The sequence below is a fragment of the Drosophila grimshawi genome, unplaced genomic scaffold (genome assembly GCF_018153295.1).
Source record: "Drosophila grimshawi isolate 15287-2541.00 unplaced genomic scaffold, ASM1815329v1 contig_848, whole genome shotgun sequence".
Classification (NCBI taxonomy): Eukaryota; Metazoa; Arthropoda; class Insecta; order Diptera; family Drosophilidae; genus Drosophila; species Drosophila grimshawi.
This window is the reverse complement of record NW_025063692.1, coordinates 12,356,652-12,378,768: the sequence shown is the minus strand read 5'-3', so window position 1 is coordinate 12,378,768 and position 22,117 is coordinate 12,356,652. Positions and strand designations below refer to the sequence as shown.

Sequence of the window (22,117 nt, the reverse complement as noted above, 5' to 3'; positions counted from 1 at the left end):
TATATATATATATATATATGTATATATGAGTATTTTGACTTTCCTCTTCCACTTCCATCTCTCTCCATCTTTATATATATCTCAGTGCCCTCAAGTGCATTGTCCGCCTATTTTTGCATACTCTTGACAGTACAATATGAATAACATTGAGCTGGCTTGTGAGTGTTTCTACATACATATAATATAATTGTTAAACACAATGTTTCGATACTTGTAACCTCGAGCCAAATAGAATTTAAGATGCCGTAGCACTTTTATCTAGTCCAGTCCGTCAGATGCCTTTCGACTTAATTTAATTGATATTTGCCTGTTGTTTATTGCAGTATCTTCTTCAGGCTAGAGTCTTTTTTCCTTTTCCTTTCCCTATACCTATAAAATATTAAATACATTTGTATACTCAATTATGCCGTTCAAAGAATATCACCATATTGCTCTACTTACTTTTCCAAAGGCTGGAAAGTGACTGCCTTTATTCGAAATCGCTACCAAACTAGCCACAAAATGGAAAAATCCTAAAATCCTGTCAGAAACTAACGGAACTTTCATTCCAATGCATTGTAACAGTGTAAGAAGCAGATGCACCGTTATAAAGTGCGTAATCAAGGTCCCGTTAGGCTTGGTACAATTCTTAGCACCATAAACACGAGCACCTTCTCGTGACGAGTATGTAACGAGTAGTTACAGTGGGCTTACAGTGCTGTTGGGTGGCAACGCTGGTTAACAGATCTAACAGCAGCATTAGCATTAGTCGTAGAAGAAGAGTCGTAGAAGCACAGCAGAACGAGAGAGTCAAGTTCGTCAAGATCGTGTCAATAAACAGTCGTCAAAGCATCGAGCACCTAAAGTTGAAAATTGGTGAATGTATCGAAAAAATAAACCGTTACTTAATAAACTCGAGCATATTTCACTGTAATATACTCATAACTATTATATTAATAGTAAACAGGATATAATCAGTTCTAATGTATATTTGAGTCATCGATTCTGTGGAGGGTGTGTTTGCTTATATATTATATGTGCTCATTAACTAGCTTGTTCGATGTGTTCGACACACACACATACACATTGATTGTTCGCTAATCGGAAATGCCTTATTAATGAATACGTATGTATATGCACCCAGTACCCCCACTCATTGTGTTGCAGTCAGTCAATCGCATTCATACGTAAATTTCACTTAAATATTCGCTGTGTTTAGTTCGAACTGTGAACTTCAGTTGCAGCATTCGAAAATTCTAACGAATTTGATTAGTTTCATTTACATTGGAGCTTATTCGATATTCGATAAAAGATCTCTAAGCTCACTTTCGATACAATGGAATATTTGCCATACTTTTGTTATCTTATTATTTATCAAGTGTATTTCTAGAATTTATGGTTGTGGCTTTTTAAAAACCAGCGCTTTCATTTCTTAATTTCAGGATGAATTTTTCTAAAATTTAGAAAATATATATATTTTTTTTTAGTGTGTATATTACATATTTCCCTAGGATACTACATCTTTCCCTGGCTATGGCGACGCAATCTGCTGGGTATCGGTATATCGGTATATATTTATATTTGCTGATCTTATTTATGAGAGGTCTCTGACAGCATAACAAACTAAGTTAGGTTTATTATGTTAAGTAAGAAGTTAGACGGCTGCGGGGTATGTCCTAGTCGTGCATTCTCGACTAGAGCACTCCTTGCCATTTATGGTTGCTGCTCTTGCGGTTGCCGGTTGTCGGTCGTCGGTTGTCGGTTGGCTGACAACGCCAGCCAACGCCAACTACCATAAATCATTTTTCACTCGCTCATTCCATCTCTCTCTTTTTTTCTCTCTCTCTCTTTCTCTGTTCCGCTTCTCTGTGCGTGCAGCGTGGGATATTGGCAACTCGGTGCAGGACGCGTTTGTCATTGCCGTCGAGGAGCACGCAAGGGAACGTCTGCAACGATTGGCGGCCTTGAATCGTGTTACGCCCGTGGACATAACACAGCTGTCCAGAAAGGTAAGTTTCTACACAAAATTTAGGCGAAATAGGCGATTGCAAAATTGCAATCCCAAAAATCAATACATGAGCCTCAGTCTGTACAGCATACGGCCCAACCCAACACACTATTCACTCCTACACAAACTGTATATCAGGCTCAAGGTTGTTGTAAATAGGCATTCAAAAAGCCAGCAGCTGATTTAAACAAATTTTAAATTTAAAATAAAATATGTTTAAAATAAACAGACCACTTTTATTGCATACTTTAAGCTATCAATTCATTTAAGTTACTCGTTTCGTAAGCGATTTTACACATTTTTATTTTTATAGCATCACAAATATTTTGTATTTTAGATTTTAGTTCAAAATCTAAATGGAGACAATATTTGTTTTTGTTTTTTTTGTTTGTTGAAATATGTATTCTTCGCATTCAGATAGCTTTGACATTAATGGTTTCATATTTTCTTCTTAAGTTTGTATATATTTATCTGCACTTATTCCAAATATTTTAAGGCTTTTGTGGGCAGATGCAAGCAAGGACTTCACCTTTGACTTTTATATGTGCAAGTCATGAAAAGGTATTTGTTGTGAAGCGAATACTGACTTTGTAAACAGCATAAACAATTCTCTTCACTTGCTTGTTGATATTAAGCAATGTGTTCATCAGTTTTAATTAAAATATATTGTAGCTGTGTGAATTATTAATGGTCAATCAGTTAGTTATCACTTAGATATAAAGAAAAAAAACTTCAGTAAGTAGCATTGTTGATGATGTTGATGTGTTGTGTTATTGAACCCAAAAGTATTCACAAGCCAAGCACAATTAATTTAATCCCTTTCCATCTAGATTCTAGGTGGATAGTTTTGATCTCATCATTTTGTTTCTGCATTGTTTGTATTTCCTTTATTTCCACACATAACAGCTGAATGAATACCATTTTATTTTCAATCCAAAATTACCAATCATTGTGATCAATCAATTTCAGTGAAAGTTTCATGAAGCAAACTAGTTTGCCTAGAAACAGACAGACACAGGCAGATAACAAACAAACAGGCAGGCAAACAGATGTTGGCATATACACTTCGAGAAATTCATATTTTTCTCCCATAAAATTGCGAGTTTTTTTTTACCACTCGAATATATATTTTTCTGATGGCTTGGACATAAATTTTATCAACATTCTTACATTCTTGAATGTAACTTTTAATACTCCAAACCCGTTCAAAAATATGTACAATTTGTAACTTCTCGTATAGCATACACAGATCCAGTTTTCTTCGTCATTTTATCGATAATTGCCTCCGTTTATCGTTGAGAATCGATGGCAATCAAGGACATAATTGTAAAGATATTGCCTTCGAATAAGAAACACAGATTTTGTAAACTAAAACATATGTTCAAAAACAGGCATATTTTCATACATATATCTTCAATTTTAAAAGGAAAAAAACCCGTAATTGTCTGCTTCAATGCATAAAACATACGTTACAACAATATTTAATATATATTATACGAATTAATTTTTAATATTCAATTTATTGCTATCCGCCTGGAAGCACACATGGAAACATTTCCACAGACCCAACAAAAAACAATAAACATAAAAGTAAAAAGTTGAATTTCCGATTAATTTGATGTTGCATTTTTAAAACACTCGAGTAGACACACACACATATATATATATATATATATATATGTATATATATATATATATATAAATATATGTATACAAATACTAGTTGTCAATATTTATGCCATGCAGTCAACTCAGATGAAAGCAGCTTTAAAGCAGCCCCATTTGGGCCAACGTACTGAAAGCATGTGGAAAAAGTCGCAAATTTAATTAAAAATTCAACAAACACGTAGAACAACAACAACAACAACAACAAAGGCAAATGTCAAACGGACAGCAAAATAGAAACTAAAAGTGAAACATTCGTTGCATAACTTTGCAACCAAAACGCACACAAAGTATAAGATGCAAATACACACACACACTCACATTCACACACACACACACAAATTTACAGTAAGCAACAACGAAATCAAACAGGGATTACTTGAGTCGAGAAAGTGCTTGACTCGAACACATCCTGCAACCAGTTCAACTTCAATTTATATCGATTTGTGAGTAATCAAAACAACAAAAAGTTCATTTTGATCGTGTTATATTTTCATATTATGATTCTTTAAGTTTGTATACCCTTGTGGAGAGTATTTTACTGTTTAGACAGTAGTCCCTCAGTTTTGAAGAAATCTTAATAAAACTTGGCAAATATTTATCAAATACTTTTATTATTATTATTGATTAGTTCTTATATGAAAAACTTATCCATGTTATTTTGTTAAACAAGTTATTAACGTCTTATTTACTACTATGTCTTACTTAGTCTACTATGTCATATATCTTGCTTACGAGAATAACCGATAATTATATTGGTATATCGGATTTGTTACCTTTTTTGAGTTGAGAAATCGATAGGCCAACTTATCATCGATAATTGTAGAGCTAGATTCACCACATTTTATTGGTAACGTTTAATAAAGGACAAAAGTTCCTTTGCCACCTGTTGTTATATGCTGGTATTAGAGTATTTCGCAGTCGGTTTTGGCCGACTGCAACACGACTTTGGCGATTTCCTGCCGGAAACATTCAAAATTTCATATGCCACTTTGAATAATATTATAAAAAGTTGCCCATGTGTTTTACGAACTCATAAATCATAATAAATTCCATGAATTTATGAAGTCAATAATTGATGTAATGTAACAGATTGAAAATTTGTATTTTTTTCTTTTTATGAATAGTTTCCCTTTTGCTGTCACACACATTTCGTAATTGTTTATCGTATTGTAATTGATTTAAATAATAAATCACTTGCATCAACTAACAACTATCAATCAACGACAAGTGGCTAGACACAGTCAGTTTCATTTTGATCTCAATATTTATTTACTTATGATCAGTAGCCAGCCAACAGGATGCTGTCCCAGTTCTTGGTTCCATCTTGTTGCTGATTCCTACTCGTCCGGTTAACTGATGAGCCGGTTACCCACACTTGCCACACGCAGCAGCCACCGACTGCTGACTCGTCTTCACTGGCAATAATTCACAAAAAAAAAGTGCATGAGTGCACTCTGCTCGACAAGCATATACCCTGTACTCGCACACATGCAAATAAAACCACTTATTTGTTATCTTTCGCTTCTTTTGTTTCACAAAATTGTAGGAGAAAGAAAGCAAATTGTCGCATTGATATTTATCGATATTTATCGAATCGGACTAGGATACACAAGAATTCTCATTCCCAATTTATGCATTTTAACTTTCACTCAATTTTATTTACATCTTTTTTTCTGCTTAATTTATTTCTGTTAACTTCAATAGTTGTAGGATTTTCTTAGTTGTCCATTTTGAGTGGGTATTAAGAACTGAATAAATAAAACGACGATTACATACGTGTGCATAGGAGCTGAGAAGGGGTGTAAGGAGGGTGGGTGGAAGGCGTGGGTGGTGTGTGGATTGTAATGAGTGTAAATAGGAAGGTAGTTCAAAGTTTGCTTTGGCTAAAAGATGATTTTTGTGAATTGGGTTTGAGGATGATTAGACTGATTTGAGAGTCGCAGCAGCAAGTATGTATGTGTGTGTGTGTGTGTGTATGGGTATATATATATATATATTCATATGTGATAATATAGATATTCACTTGCATATATGCATATACCCTTATTAAACATATACATATACACTTTTAATGTCGTCTGTTGAATTTGTCACTAAACCGTACAGTTTTGCAGGAATTGCTTGGTACTGGGTGCGGTCTCTGCGCCAAAGTCAGACATCGAATCAGCGACTGAGTTCGCCTTTTGTTAGCCTCCCACGCACCCAGACTCAGGTAGAGAGTGTGTGTGTGTGTGTGTGTGTGAGAGAGAGAGAGAGAGAGAGAGAGAGAAAGAGAGAGAGAGATTGGGATGTTGGCACACCTACGCAACGTTTAACAAAAGGTATCTAAATGGTACAGTAAACTCTCGCTACACAATGTTTGCCGTTCCGCAACGAATAAATAATTAAATCGAAATTGAAAAAATCATTATTTTTACGGAATTTTCAAGAGCTCCTCAAAAATATATCCATATTACAGAATTTATTCAATCATTTTATTTGATTGTATTCATCTCAGTTACCTGTTTGTTTTGAGTATTTAGTCATTTCGTGTTCATTATGCGAGCGTTCACTGTAGTATATTGTGTATATTAATAATGCAGATTTGATTAGGCGTGCCAAAACCCGGTTCTGGGAACAGGCGTGTTTGCGTCTGGATTAATTTGGCTGGCTTCACTTAAATGAATTTTGATTGATTTGCATATATGCAAATAAAGCAACAACGTTTTTTCGAGTTTTCATTTATTATTGAGAAAATTGAAGAAAAAGGATGTATGCGTTTGTGTGCTGATGTGACTGAGAAACAGCCTATGACAAAAATAACATTTTTCTTTTCCCTTTTAATTACGCTTTTCCGTTCATGTCTGTATATAGAGGATGTTTTTTTTGTTGTTCAAAATAAATAAATACACATTCAAACATTTTTACAATTCAACCCAATATTAATTCATATCGAACATTTTTCTAAAGCTTTTATTAATTTTATTTTATACACAAAAGAAATCAGAGAATCTAAAACAAATTATGTTCAATTAAAAATGCAATTTATTATTTTATAGTGGTGCAACATTTGCTGCAAGCATAAGGGTAGCCAAGAATAAACCAATCTGACCAAGTTACAGTTACAGTTACAATTTTTAACATTTTTAATTATGAATTAAATTGAATTATGAATTAAAATGCTCGATATACGAAAAGTGTGTTGGACTATACACACTTTTCAAATCAAATGGATTTCGTTTCTTTTTTCCCTCAGTGTAATTGTTGAATATTGAATGCATTTCGCATCGATTATTGTATTGTCCAGTCAACAGTTGTGTAAGTAATCGATAATCGATAGACAAATGACGGCACTGAAACCAATTATCAAGCGATATAATGATTTAGTTGGTATCGATAACAAATTGATCTACCGATAATTGATGAATCATTCATTTCCAATATTAGATTTACTCCATCTCTCACTCTCTGTCTGTCTCTCTCTCTCTCTCTCTCTCTCTCTCCACTTATATATTCCTCTCATTCCACTCTCGCGCTTTCTCTGTGTGCTGTGGGAAATGCAGCTGCAGCAATCGAAAAGCGGCACTGTTCCCAGCCAAAAACAGGACCTGAGCTTCCTCAACGAATCGACGCCGATCTATGTGACGTCATTTAGCAGCAATCAAATCACCTGCAGCAGTGCCACAATGACAACAGCAACAGCGGGTGGCCCCATCAGCGCACCATCCCTGGCCCCAACAACGGCGACAACAACAATGTCAACACCATCGGCAGCACCGTCGGCGGCATTGGTTAGCGCCGCCGTTGCAGCTGCCACAGCGGCAGCAGCAGCAGCAGCGACAGCAACAGCAACAGCGAGTACAACAGGCGACCGACCGAACAACAACAACAGCAGCAGCAACAGCACCTCAACGGCTGCAACAGCGGCTATTGTTGGCGCAACGGCAGCAGGAGCGGCAGCAGCGGCAACAGCACTCAAACAGGGGCAGGCAGCAGCAGGCGCCAGCAGCAACAACAAGACGAGCAGCGCAACTGGTCACATCTATCAGACGAGCCATGCCCAGCAGCAACAGTTGCAGCAGCTGCAGCAACAATTGGCAGCGGCTGCTGCCACTGGTAAACCGTTGCAGGCAAAATCATTGCTGGCGAGCAGTCTGCAACATTTGGCCGAGGAGGTGGACGACGATGATATGGATGATGATGATGATGATGTCGATGGTGCCAACTATTGTGGCATCACCTACATCAGCTACAACAACAAACACGCACAGTTGCCGACAACAACGCTGCCAGCAACAACAACATTGCCAGCTGCAGCAGCAACGCTGGCAACAACAGCAGCAATACATCAGCAGCGACAATTGCAGTTGCAGCCGTCGTCGTTGGGCGGCGATGTTGTTACTGCTGCTGCTGCTGCTGTTGATGTTGGTGCTGCTGCTGCTGCTGGTGGTGCTGGTGGTGGTGCACATTTTGTTGATGCACAAACATCAACATCGCCGCTAATATCGGCAACAACAGCTGTTGGCGGTGGCGTTGGCGGTGGCGTTGGCAAGACGAGCATTGTGACAGCGGCAGATATTGCATTGCCGATGCGTTGCCACAGTGGAACATCCGTACATGGAACGACAACGCCCAAAACCGAATACTCGACGGCCATTTCGAGCGGGCAGCTGCAACAGGCGTTCGCGGAGTTGCAACAGCACCAGCACACCAGCGGCACCAGCAACAACAACAACAACATCAACGGCAACAGCAGCAGCAGCAGCAATATTGGACAGCAACATTTACTTTTAAGCAGCAACAATAACAGCAATAATTGCAGCAGCAACATCATTGGGACGTCCGCTATGAAAAACTTTGATCTTCTAATATCGAATAATTTGTATCCACCGAGACGAGAGGTGAGGTGGCAACAATTGTTGTCGTTGTCGTTGTCGTTGTTGCAACATTGGCTGTTGCACGTTTTCGTTTCGTTTCGTTTCGTTTTCAGTCCGATTTTTGTGATTCTTCTGCTTGATTTGTTTTTTATTTCCATTGCAAGCCAGCCTGCAATCATTTGGCTAATAGACACTAACTGTCTCTCTCTCTCTCTCTCTCTCTCTCGCAGTTACTAACTACGCTTAAGGATGAAGTCATCGTGCACCAGTCCAGCGAAGGCCTTGGCCTTTCTCCATACAACACAACAGCAGCAGCAACAGCAATAGCAGCAACCGGCAGTAACAACATAACAACCCAGCAACAGTTGCTCAGCGGCGCTGCCGTCTTTGAACTGCAACAACAACAGCTTCAGCAACAACAACAACAACAACAGCAGCAACAACTGCAACTGCAACTGCAACAGCAACACCAACAGCAACAAAATAGTCCCACAAGTAGCATATCAAAAGGAAGAACTGAACTTTTACTGGGCGATCAATCGCTGCGACAAGATCCAAGGTAAGTTCTCAGTACATATTAACTCTACAAAATATGTCTACTTATTGCATAAGCCAATTAGTTGTTTAGTTTAAGTAATCATCCTACTTAGTTCCTATTAGGACAAGCTCACGCAATTGCAATTGCAGAAATATAATATATATATGCCCTAGACATTTGAAATCGCTTTAGTTTTGACAAGTTCAACACAAGCACAGCAAGAGCATTTCCAGAGACTTGTCAATTTTAGATGTTGTCATTTTTGACAGAAAATTTGCAAAAAAATAAAAAACATCGCCATAAGTTTAAAGATGTCGAGTTTATATAAGGGTTAATCGATGACTGATATGGTCGAAATAATTGTTAATATATTATTATATTATAAAAGCACTAACTAACTTGAAGTCAAAAAAAAAAACGTGTGTATAAATGTATATTTGTCTATTTGTTCAATTGTATTTAAGCAGTTCATTTAATTGAAATGAATGCAAAGCTAAATCGAACTGCAATTGAACTCTGATTGAATAAAAATAATATTTGAATATAAGCACTGAAATAATAAGTAACAAATTTGAATTGAGCAAATTATTGATTACAACTGCATATGGCCCCACAGTTGGGCAGCCACTGTGCCCGAGCTAAGAAGCAATGCAAATTAAAGCAAAAAAAGTGTTGCCTACGCAGCAGGCGTCGCCTTAAAAATCTTCAATGGTCGTCGTCCAGTGACTCTCGAACATGCTGAATTCATTTGGTGAATGCATGTGTGTGTGTGTGTGTGTGTGTGTGAGTGTGTGTGAGTGTGTGTGTAAAGTTATGTTTGTTTGCTTCTCTATTTGCCTAGCATTTATTACCGTTTCGCCAACACGGCAACCTTTTGCAATCCGCATTCGGCATTCACATCCTACGTCTTCGTCGTCGCCTTCTTTCTCTCTTTCTGCGCCATGGAATTACCTCTCTCTCCCTTTCTCTCTCTCTCTCTCTCTCTGTCTCTCTTTCTCTCACTGTGTGTGTGTGTGTGTGTTTTGTTTTTATGACTGCTTATTTATTTACTTGGATGGCTCGCTGGGTTTTCCAGCTGGCTGCCTTGTCCTCGTCCTCGTCCTTGTACTCGTTCTCGTTCTCGTTCTCGTCCTGCTTGTCATACACTCATTCTGCATTCGCAGATATTTTTCACACATTTTTTTTTTTTTTTATTATTCTGTTCGCCGTGCTTTTCATCTGCAGGTATTTCGTTTGATTGTGTTTGTATTGCTGTCTGTCTGTTTTTTGTCCTTGTCCAGGACTTGTGTGTGTGTGTCAGTGTGTGTTGCTGTTGTTGTTGTTGCCTCCTCTGACTTTGGCTCGGTTGCGATTTCGCTGGCCGTTCGCCCGCCCCGTCATCATCATCGACCATCACACAACCAGTTTGCCGTGCCCCATGCCACATGCTTCAGCAAATTCTGCCTGCCTGCCTGCCTGGTGGCATGTTGTGGAGGGAAGCGCCACGCGCGCTCTCATTTTACACTCATTATTAATTAACGAGCTATTTTTCACACCCTGCGCTGCATATTTATACATTTTAAATCGATTTTCCTTGAAAGCAGCTTCGCTCACTTGTTGCTCAAGAAAATGGCATATATGAAACTGAATTTCAGCTTCAACATGCAGTGTCTTAATTCATTGATCGAAATGTGTCCATTTCATTTGCCTCCGCTTCCATTGAATGTGTTCTATTAAGTTCTATTTTCGAATCACATTTGAATACAGTTTCAGCTAAATATCAATCAATTCTAAGAAGAAGAAAAAAAGATGCATAAAATATGTATAAGCCACAGTCGGGATTATAAAGGAAATACTCTGGCAGGCAGTAGGTAAAATGTAAAAATGATGAGTAAAACAACCAAAGCTCTTCAAAAGTAGAACATATAAGATGAACATTGTGATGTTTGTTCCTCAAATGAAGTATATAAAATTTCTCGTATATGATGCGCGGAACAAGTCTGTTTAATTTTATCGATAAACTTTCTCCGGTTCGCGAGTATCGAAATAAATCTTTTCAATCGAAAGCGGGTCAAAAACATAAAAATAATACAAGAAAAAAATGAAATATTCTGCAATTGAATCTCAAATTAGGAAAACAATTAAATTCATGTTCACTGCATATTTTGCAAATTATTGGGTTCTCGAAAACACATTTTCCACACACATATTAATTGCATTTGAAACAGATTTTCGTAGTTTTTTCGCATTTTTTCTTCCTGTTGCTCATTTTGAGAATATGTAAAATCGATCTTCAAGATTCATTCATTTAAATATATTTCATTTGTATTCATTTCGACCAGTCTTGGGTTATCTGTTAGTCGAACGCACTCGACTAGAACATTCTGACTTGTTGTTGTATTGTGATTTGTGAAAATGAATGTAGGTTTTTAGTTGAGATATATTTTGGAAACAATATAGTTTGCTATTTTTTATGTTGATATTTTTCTCAGTGCTTTAAGCTTGCATTAGTTTAGTTTATTTATTCGTTTATAACTAAATCTAATCAAAGCTACTGATGAAATGCAAATGTTAAAATGAAGTATGTTGAAATTGCTTACAAACATTATCATAAATAGCAAACAAAGTTTTACTTACTTTAAGCAATTAGTTTTTCATTATTTTTATTGCTTTAAAATTGCTGGTGGGATAAAAAAAAACATTTTCTTTTTATTAATTCACTTGTTGCACTCGAATCCGATTTGAATGTCTGAAGCGAGCCAAAAGAAAAAACAGAAAGAAAAACTGCTGACTAATCAGTTGCAGATGACAGTGACACTGACTGGAAATGGCCAAGATGACAAAAGGAACAGCAATAGCAACAGCGACAACAACAGCAACAGCAACAGCAAAACCAACAACGATGATGACGATGATGACTACGATGAAGACGCTGTCAGTTGAATGCAACACGAACGGCGCACTTGAATGTGCTGCATTATTTATGGCTATCACTGTAGTCATTTTTGTTGCTGCTGTTGTTGCTGCTCTTGTTGCAGTTGTTGCTGTTGCTGTTGCTATTGCTGTGCATTTGACAGGCTGCCAAATTGTCATTCTATGATGGGCTCGGCTCGGTTCGATTCGGCTTTCAGCTCGCCTCAACTCAACTCGACTCAACTCGACTCGACTCGACTCGGCAATCAGCTTTTCTTGGATTGGCTTGGCTTGACTGGGCCTGGCTTGGCATTGAAATCCGATGACAGCAAGCATCAATGCTGTTGACATTTGTCTTTTTTGCTGGGATTTTTGAATTGGCTTTTGGGTTTGCTTCACGTTTGCATTTGCGTTTCTTCCTCGCGTCTCTTTCTAGTCGCTTAACGTCGTCGGGGCAAAATTAGGGTGACAATAAAAACAACATCCGCAGACACAGAAGAAACTTCTGCCACTTGTTGCTTTACTTGAACTTGCAACGTACTTGTGCATAATTTAAAGTCAAGCAGTTCCATAAAGTTGCTTCTGTCAATCAGTAACGCTCACAATTTGTGAAGTATTAGTAAAGCTTAGATAATTATGGATGTGAATCTAAATTTGATTATCCTCAAGCTCTATTTTTCCAGCTAGATTTCAAATTGAATTCGTGCAAAAAGTTGAACAGAACTAATATAATAATTATAATTGCATTGCATTTTGAATCACAATTTCTAGATTTCTAGCTTCAGAAATTAATCAATTGAAGCTTGCCACACAGACAACCACGTCGTAAATCGCTTGCGATGCTGTGGAAATATTGTTGCAAGCCGCTAAAAACTGAAAACTAAAACCGTGGCCGGCACAACTGTAGTTTGGAATTTTTCGCCAGTGGTGTGAAAGGAGGAGAGGAGGTGTGGTGGGGTGTTGCAAGATTGTGGCAGCCATGTGTCGAAAGGGAGGGGGATACCGCAGCATACATATCTCTTTAACATGCGAGCCATGTAGCCACCATCGTGTTGATTGCTGACCAGGCCCAAATCCAAACCCAAACCGAAACCCAAACCAGACGCAGACCAAAAACCCAGTCAGCCTCGAAGCCCGCTTGGCATTCGGAATGCGAGGCACGCGCAGGCGCAGCATTTTTGTGGCTACTGTTGAGGTAGGACAGTATTTCCAGGTGATTGTGGCTATTGCTGCTGTTGGTGCTGCTAATGTGATGGTCACTTTCCCATGTAGCCATGGAAAATCAATTACGTTTACGAGCTTACCGCTGCTGGGCATCTAATAAAAAAAATATAAAAAAATAAGAAATATTAAAAAGGAAAAAGGAAAAGGAAAATGAAACAAACATAAGCGAAAGCGCGCCTTGTAATTAAAACATTAATTTCCTGTCGTGTTATAAGACGAATTCTCATGATGCCTAGCAACAACAACAACAACAAAGGCCCTCATTACGGCAGCGAGAGAGAGAGAGAGAGAGTGAGAGAGAGGGAAAGCGAGAGGGAGCGGCAGAAGAAACGAACGCAGGCAGAAGGTAAAATAAAATATAAAGGCAAACAGAGCGCAACAAAGGCGCAGAGAGAAAGAGATAGATAGAGAGAGAGAGAGAGAGAGAGAGAGAGAGAGAGAGAGAGAGAGAGGCAGAGTGCGAGAGCAGAGTGTTGCAGTGCCTGAACTTTTTTTTTTTGCAAAGTTATGTGGAATATAAACTAAATAAAAGGCGCAAAAAAGTTTTGTGAGAATATGCACAAAATGAAAACTTATTTGTCTTACGGCACTGCAAGTGCAACTGTATATGTGTATGTATGTATGTGTGTGTGTGTTTGTGTGTGCATTGCTACTTGGTAACTTGAGATAAATCCGTTATAACTCTTGGCAACTGGGCCGCAGCAGAAAATAAAAGCAAAGGCGACCCAAATGATGCCCGTGCAAGCCATATGGAAATACGCGTTATACGATACAAACACACACACACACAAACACACACACACACACACACACAGACATACACATTTATATATACCACAAGCGTGCATTGTTGTTGTTGTTGTTGTTGATCATATCTTTTGAGGATGCTTTGCTGCTGAGAAAACAAAAATGGTAAAACGCAACGGGCGACGTGTCTTTTGTTTTGTTTTCGCCTCTTTCGCTTTGCTTAGCCGTAGCTTTGCCCTTGTCCTCTCTATGTCCTCTAAGTTCATCGAGAACAGTATGTCAAGAAAGTGTTTCCACACTAAAACCAAAACCATCCACTTTCCACAGTAATCGCAATTGCAAAAAAACAAAGTAAGCGATAAAGAGCAGAAGACAATTATGTCGTCGAGCCTGTAGACAGATCTGCAAACACTGTGCGGCCGGCAACATTAGATCAGATTTAGTAGTAAATTTACATTCATATGTGTGTGTGTGCGTTGTGTGTGTGTGCGCGTATGTATGTGTTTAGCGCTCTGCTCACAATGCGTTAATTATTTTCGTTACCTGTGCCTGGCTCCTCTCTTCTTCACTCTCTCTCTCTCGCGCTCTCTTTGACTGCGACACAGGCTAACAACAAGAACAACAACAACAAATACATACAAGTAACTGCGTATGTATGCGTGTTGATTATTTTCCTTATGTGCGTGTGTGTGTGTGTGTGTATATGTTTTGGGTATCTTTGTTGCTGTGTCGGTTTGAGGCTGCGTCTGTAAATGCTGCCTTTGGAGCTGCGCGCGCCAATCAACGCCAGTTGTTGTTGTTGTTTCCTTTGGGCAACGGCCGCAGTCGCCGCAACATACGTGCATACATAGCTGACTGTTGAGTCACGCACACACACACACACATTCATACATACATACATACATATATACACACACGGTGCAAACACAGCTTTTGTTCTTTTGTATGCTGCCAGGTATTAACAACAGGCTTAACTATATACATACAAACATAACAAAACCAACAAACACACTCACACACAGACATGCTAGATTTATATGTATGTTTGTATGCATGAACATGTGTACCTGCCTTCGCTGCCGGCGTCAACGTCAACGTTCGTTCGCTCGACTGCGCTCACCTCACTTACGAGCCGCTGCTGCTGTTTATTCTGCTTCTTCTCTTCCACATCTGCTTCTGCTTGTTTTTCCTCTTTATTCTGCTTTTGTTGGAATTCCTATTCCTGGCTGTGCACAGCGCTTTAGCTTCGTTTGCTTCTCTTCTTCTCTCTGTTTTGTGCACTCTTCAAGCTACTACGACTAGCGCAATTTGCCAAACCCATTGTTTGTCTGCCTCTTATGTGTGTACACAGGTGTGTGTGTGTGTGTGTGTGCGCCTATCTATGTAAATACATACGTATGTGTATATCCTTTAATACAAAAACGAAAACAGAAAACAGAAAAACAGAAAATCAGAAAAGCAGAAAACTTGTTCGTTTTGAGTGGTTCGCTTGAGTGTGCTGCACTTGCGCTGCGCTGCCGACAGGTACGACAGCAACAACAACAACAACAACTCTCTCTCGCTCTCGCTCTCGCTCTCTTAGGTGTCTCAGTTCTCTTGTGCAGCAAAATCGCTGCTGGCGACGCTTTTGAGCCAGCGTTTTTCGTTTTATGTTGGCGGCGCTCAGCTCGCAGGTTTTTAGTGTTTTCAGTCTATGGCTAACTTTGTGCGCAGAGACAGCTAAAACCGTTTTGTGTTGTCGCGTCTCGTGTCAGTTGAACGTAACAAAACAACAATAACAACAACAACAACAACAACAGCAAATGTGTAACTGTACGCAGACCGGCAAAATGCACAATGACAAATTTTTAATAACTGTGATTAATTTTTTTTGTTTTTTTTGTTGTTGTTTTTGCAATTACAATTGCAACAGCAGCAGCAACAACGTTTGTTTACCGTTAACTGCTGATCGATTGACAACAACAACACTGTTGGCCAATGTGTGTGTGTGTGTGTGTGTGTGTGCTGCCAAGAACCTATTAAATGATAATTAAGATTCAAAATCGACAACAACAACAACAACAATGCAAAACGTTTCTTCTCTCCTGTTCTCCAACTCTCTCTCTCTATCTCTCTCTCTCCACACATCTATAGTTTTTCTTGATATTTTTTTGTAGTCATTTTCTTTGCAGTTGCATTGCCTTTTTTTACTAGTTGCATTCACTGTGAGCTGTTTTGTGCACTGCATGCAGCGTTGCCAGATCGACAGTGTTGTTGTTGTTGCTGTTGTTGGAATTGAAAATGTTTGTGCAAGTGAAAAACAAAAGTCGCAAAAACTATGCAATGTCTATGCATGTGTGTGTATGTGTGTGTGTGAGTGTGTGTGTGTGGTCAACATGCAACGTCAATGGCTACTGCAGCAATTATTGGTGTTGGTGCAAACACAAAAGCAACCAGCGACAACAGCGAAAATTTCTTTCGAAAGTGCTGAGAAATTGGTCAAGCAACTTTTTACAGTGCGTTGTTGTTGTTGTTGTTGTTGCTGTTGTTGTCGTCGTAATTAATACCTTGCTCAATAAACAACAACAACAACAAAAACAAAAAATGAATGCAATCGCTATCGGCAGTGATTTATGAATTTCCCCGACTGGAAATCGAGTGCGCTGCGCATGCGCAGAATTATTATTATTTCTTTTTCATAAACATTTTTCTTTCTGTTGTTGCCAACGTGTTTTATTCATATTTTTTTTTGTTATTTTGATTTTGATGTATTTGTGGTGAGCAGAGCATTTACACAAAAAATATTATAGCTGAAATGTGCCCAAGTGCAGGATAACAGAAAACAAAACAAAAAAAAAACACAATAAATAAGTAATAATAATAACAACAACAACAGCAACGAGAACAAAGAGAACAACTCAAAATGCGCATCCTAAAGCAATGGTGAGTGAATCTACGACTCTCTCTCTCTCTCTCTCTCTCTCTCTCTCTCTCTCTCCTTGTACTCAGATATATATTATTGTTGTGCTGTTGAAGATACTCGACACATAACTAGCAGTTACTTATTTATATCTAACTTTATCTAATCAAGACTTGTATTGTTGTATATGTCTATGTGTGTGTGTGTGTGTGTGTGTGTGTGTGTGTATGCAAATTGTATGCATAATACACTTGCACATGCATAACTCAGTCATGGCAAATCAGCAACATTGTATCTGATAGATACTCGCCCCATTTCGTATGCATAACACGACAATGACAGCGAAATACAAATACAATCTGGCATTACGTACCCTAACGCAATGCACTCGCACATACCAAAATAGTAGCAAACAGCAAGCAGCAACAACAACAACAAAATGCATATATACCCAAGTGGCTATATACGTACATATAATTATTTATATATATTATATAAGCAACGCAATTATCACATTCCAATCTAAATCAATTGGGAAGGCAAAAAAAACACAGCTAAACATTTCACATTATGCAAGAAGAAGGATGCAACGAGTGAAAATACTGCCACATGCCACAAGCAATACGAATACCGAGCACAACAATTGCATCAAAGATTTTCATTGAATTTCCCAACTGCAGCAGGAGTAAAAGCAGAAAGAGATGGCGATAGCTGGAAAGGTGGAGGTTTGGTTTGGGCTCCGCACCCACAAACTTTGTACGACTACCTGGCAACTTTGCTTGCAGCCCAAAGTTCACTCGATTAGAGCCGTAACCGAAACAGAAACCGATATCAAACCCGAGAACGGTGCCGAAGCCAAAGCCGAAGTCGAACGCACAAATTTGAGCCACGAAGTTGTTATAAATATTTACCGCACATACCTGATGTGTGTGCGTGACTTCAATCATGATTGAAACGCAATGGAACTGAAACACACACGCAGGTTTAACCTTCAGGCAGATATGCACAAGTTAATAGAGTTAATTTATAACTGAATATTCCACATTTGTTTGGTTATTGTGGCATGTATGTCTGTGGCTGTGTTGTTGCCACAATCTAAGCTTTATCTTTCGACCGATTGTTGTTGAGGCAGCTTTATGATATAGCAAACCGATCTGCCTCGGCTAGCAATGCTGATCAACAAAAAGGAATAAGCAAAATGATTGTAATATTTTGTATTTGTACAACATAATAACAATTATCTTAGCTGAAGAAGAAGATTACGCAACTGTCTACATTTATCTCTTTAAAGACAATTGCAAAATCACACATATATATCGATATATATATATATGTATATACATATATCTGGAGCACACATGGCACGTGGCATGCCACAATGCACACATACATACATATATATCTACCCTAATTGCTGCCACGACAAATCCAAGAACTGATGCCCCTTTGGGGGCTATTTAGCAATCAATAAAACCGCATTTCAATTGGCAGAGCGGATTGAACTGTGATTTCTATTGCTGCAACCTTACTGTGGTTGGCCGGCCAACTGCGTTTTTCGAATCTGGCCACGCCCACTCGCTTGAACTGATTTGAGTGAGTGAGTCAGGCGAGCCAAGCCAATGGAGCATTCATTGGCATTCGCCAAGAGATACCGAGAAATGCCAAGAAACCAGAAACCACTCCAAAAACAAAAAACAAAAGACAAAAGACAAAAGCACAAAACTTTTGTGCAATTTCAAATGCAAGGAGAATGCTCTCGAGGAATTCGAGTAGGTGTCGCAGGTGTCGTTGTTGTTGTTGTTGTTGTTGTTGCATCTCTCATGCATCATGCCCCAACACACAACCCAACCCCTTTCAAGTATATTTAGCTTTTAATTAATTCTCAATAAATTTGTCATTTTATTGGCATGTAAGCGAGAGCTTATGAAGAACTTTATCGTTGCAACAGCAGACAGGTTGGTTGGTTGGGTGGGGTGGGTTTGGGGGTGGGTGTGGGAGGTGGGGGTTGAACTGCGTCACTATCAATTGGATGTTCAATAGAGCGCCATTTCTGAAGAGGACCATTCAATTGAATTGAGTTGGCAGTTCAGTTGGCCAGCAAAGCAAGTGGCTTGAACTTCAATTGCAATCTGGTTATGCTCAGCAGCACCCTGCTTAGGGAGGGAGGGGGTGCTATATGTACTCTGCTAACGGTTCATTCATCAATTTATTCAATCTCTCTGAATTGCCGATTGCTGTAATTAAGTTTTGGCTTAATCGAAAATCTAATCTACATTTTGTTTGCTAATTTTAAGTTGTAACTTAATTTAGATAATCAAATATTGAAGAATCGTTTTTCAAAGTAAAAAAAAATTAATAATAATTATAGGCAAATCTAGACAATCTATTAGGATTCTGTAGTATCTGTAGAATCTGTAGAAATTAAATTGCTCCCCCGGAGCAACTGCAACTGTGGCACTCAACTCTCGCTGGGAGCATTTAACTCAATTCCACAATTCCGGCCAACTATTTAAGTACTGAACTGTTGCCACAATTCATAATCTTTGGCATTCATTTTGTTTTTGGCTTGGAATTGTTGCGGGTGTCTCTGCTGCAGTTGCCACAGTTGCCACGGTTGCAGTGGCAACAGTAACGGAGGGTGTGCCTCGAACAATTAGCCAGCTGCCTCTGTATGCTCTGTCCTCCACCTGACTGACTACACGGAAAAAAAAGGGAGCACCTTTGTTTATAATTTCAACAAATAAAAAAAATACAAAGATAAAATTATATATTTTTTTAAAATAAAATGTAATATTTAAATTTAAAAAAAAAAAGAGAAAGGTTTATGACTTCTATATGCATATATAATAATATAAATAAATATATATATATATATATATGTACCTACTTGAAACCGAGATATAATTCAAGCAAAGTATTTTAGCGAATAAACTTGTTAACATTCTGATTTCGACTTCGAGTTATAAATAGTCATTGGTGGCTCTTGTTATTTATTATTATATTACAAATATATTTGAAATGATTCCGTTTATTTTCTTTGAGTGCAATTGTCTGAACTTGGCTGTTAGCTAACTTAGCTAACTCTGGCTTTTGTCTGCTGCACCTGTGGTCGGTCCCCCTCCCTCTACCTCTCTCTCTCTCTCTCTCTCTCTCTCTCTCTATCTCTGACTCCTTCTCTGTCCCTCCATCTGCAGCTCTTTCCCCGAGCGAGTTGCTTAACCCAATGACTCACTGACTCGACGCGACGCGACTCGACTCGCCTCGACTCGCCTTGCCTCGCCTCGAAGGCAGCAACAATTGCTTGGCAGCACAATGGCGGCAACGACTTCCGCTGTCCGCAAATAAGCCTCTTCCGGTTTGATAGCCACATGCTGTATATGCGACTGCACTTGTATGCCACTTGTTGCAGGATGAATAGTTGCTGCCACACACATTTATATATATATATATATATATATATAAATATACATCTAGTCGCAGTTACACTTACAGGTGCAATGCTGTTAATTTAACCCAGCTCGTAAGCCCTTCATGCATCAAGTATCATCATTCCACACACACACACACACAAAACAACCCATTCACTGGGGATTGTGCACACTTGCCTCCCCCCTCTCTAAATGTGTTGCAGGTCACACATAGACAGAGACAGAGACAGATACAGAGACAGATACAGAGACAGGGACAGAGACAGAGAGAGCTCTTTGAATGCTGCCAACAATTAGCAAGCCACAACTGAACAATGCCATCAACGGTACAATGTGTATGTGTGTGTGTATATGTGTATGTGTGTGTGTGTGTGTGTATGTGTGTGTGTGTGTGTGTGTGTGTGTATAGCTGCCAATTTATAATATGAACAATCGCATTGGACAGTTGACCAGAACATTTATTCATACATCCAAACACGCACACACATTTACAACATTTCCAACATTCACAACATTTATATTATATATGTTATGGCTTGTCACCCTTTAAAATACCCTCGTGACCGCATTTTGTATCTTAGCCCCTCCCTCCACCCCGCTCTCCAATTTCTTTCTGTTTGGCAACTTGTTGTTGTTTGGATGAATGCCTTCATCACCTTTAATGCCATTTTTGCTCATTTCAAAGCCCCAACCAACCAACCAACCCAAGTTATACCCAATCGCTTACGATGGCAACTTCAGTGTTCAGTGTCTCTACTCTGCCTGAAGTCTCCACTTCATTCCATTCTAATCATTGTTATGCTCTTTTGGGCTACTATTGATGACAACCATCGCAACGCCACACTCCAGCTGGATGTGCCTTTTCAGAAACGCAAAGTACTCCGATTCGGTGGTGATTAACATTCACATTAGATATGTCAGACATTAGATATTTACCAGCGGCCAGCGGGTACCTCTCAATAAGAACCTTCCAATGGATAACCACAAATGGATAGTCGAATGGGTACCTAGCATTGGATATCGGAATGTGTACACCTAGCAGTTAGTACCTTCCATTAGGTATCGTTCGGTAAATACTTATCAATAGATACCGGAGTATGTACCTTGCACTGGACACCTTTAATATACCTTTCAATGGATACCGAAGAGGGTGACTCACAGTGGATACTTTCCAGTAGATAGCTACTACCCGAGAAGGTACCTTGCAGTGACAGTAACAAATTGTGGACCAATCTTAAAGCAACTACAATTAACTGAATATTAAGTGTAATTATTTATAAAATTCAAAAACTTCCTTATGAGTATCTTTAATCCTAAAATGTTGCATATTCCATATAAAAACTGACGAATACAGAAGAAAGACTGGGTCACATATACAATACAAATAAGGAAGAGCATCAGAAACCGAATAGATATTGATGCAGTCCATCGATATAGTGGTCCAGATACAGACAGAATGTCACACTGCATTTTAATCAATTTCCAGCTAGACAGAAAGCTTTTCGTGCTTTTAGAAATCATTACTAGATAAAAAAAAAAGAAAATAAGCTTGCTAAACACATGGAAGGCCTGCCTCAAATCGACAATCCCAAAAATATGCTGTTTTTCTTTTATATTTTTTAGAAGTACACTATATATCAGAGACGACGCATGCTTACACACACACACACACACACACACACATAGTGTAAATTGATTTTTGTTTAGTTGAAAGCATTTCTTTGATTTGTATCCACTTCACTTCTACAGCTATGCAATTTTATTGGCGCCCTTACGCGTTGCGTAATTGGGAAGTTGTCGAGTTAATCGCGTGCCAGTCAACAGCAGATGTTGAATGCGAAGTGTGCTTAGCGGGGGGTCGGGAGGGGAGGAGGGGGG

The 22,117-nt window shown here is 38.8% G+C and overlaps 1 protein-coding gene across 4 annotated transcripts in view; it reads left to right on the top strand.

The window, feature by feature from the left end:
- The window catches only part of LOC6565990 (disks large homolog 2), a 70,920-nt gene that overhangs the window by 25,867 nt on the left and 22,936 nt on the right, over window positions 1-22,117 (top strand). For 2 of the 4 annotated variants that reach the window (XM_043215929.1, XM_043215931.1), the window contains exons 4-5: window positions 1,858-1,988; window positions 8,742-9,070. In XM_043215929.1, the coding sequence (XP_043071864.1) occupies window positions 1,858-1,988; window positions 8,742-9,070 (460 nt within the window). Of the gene's footprint in view, window positions 1-1,857; window positions 1,989-8,406; window positions 8,536-8,741; window positions 9,071-16,799; window positions 16,835-22,117 lie in introns of those variants that run through there. The other 2 variants (XM_043215930.1, XM_043215932.1) reach the window with 2 other exon arrangements.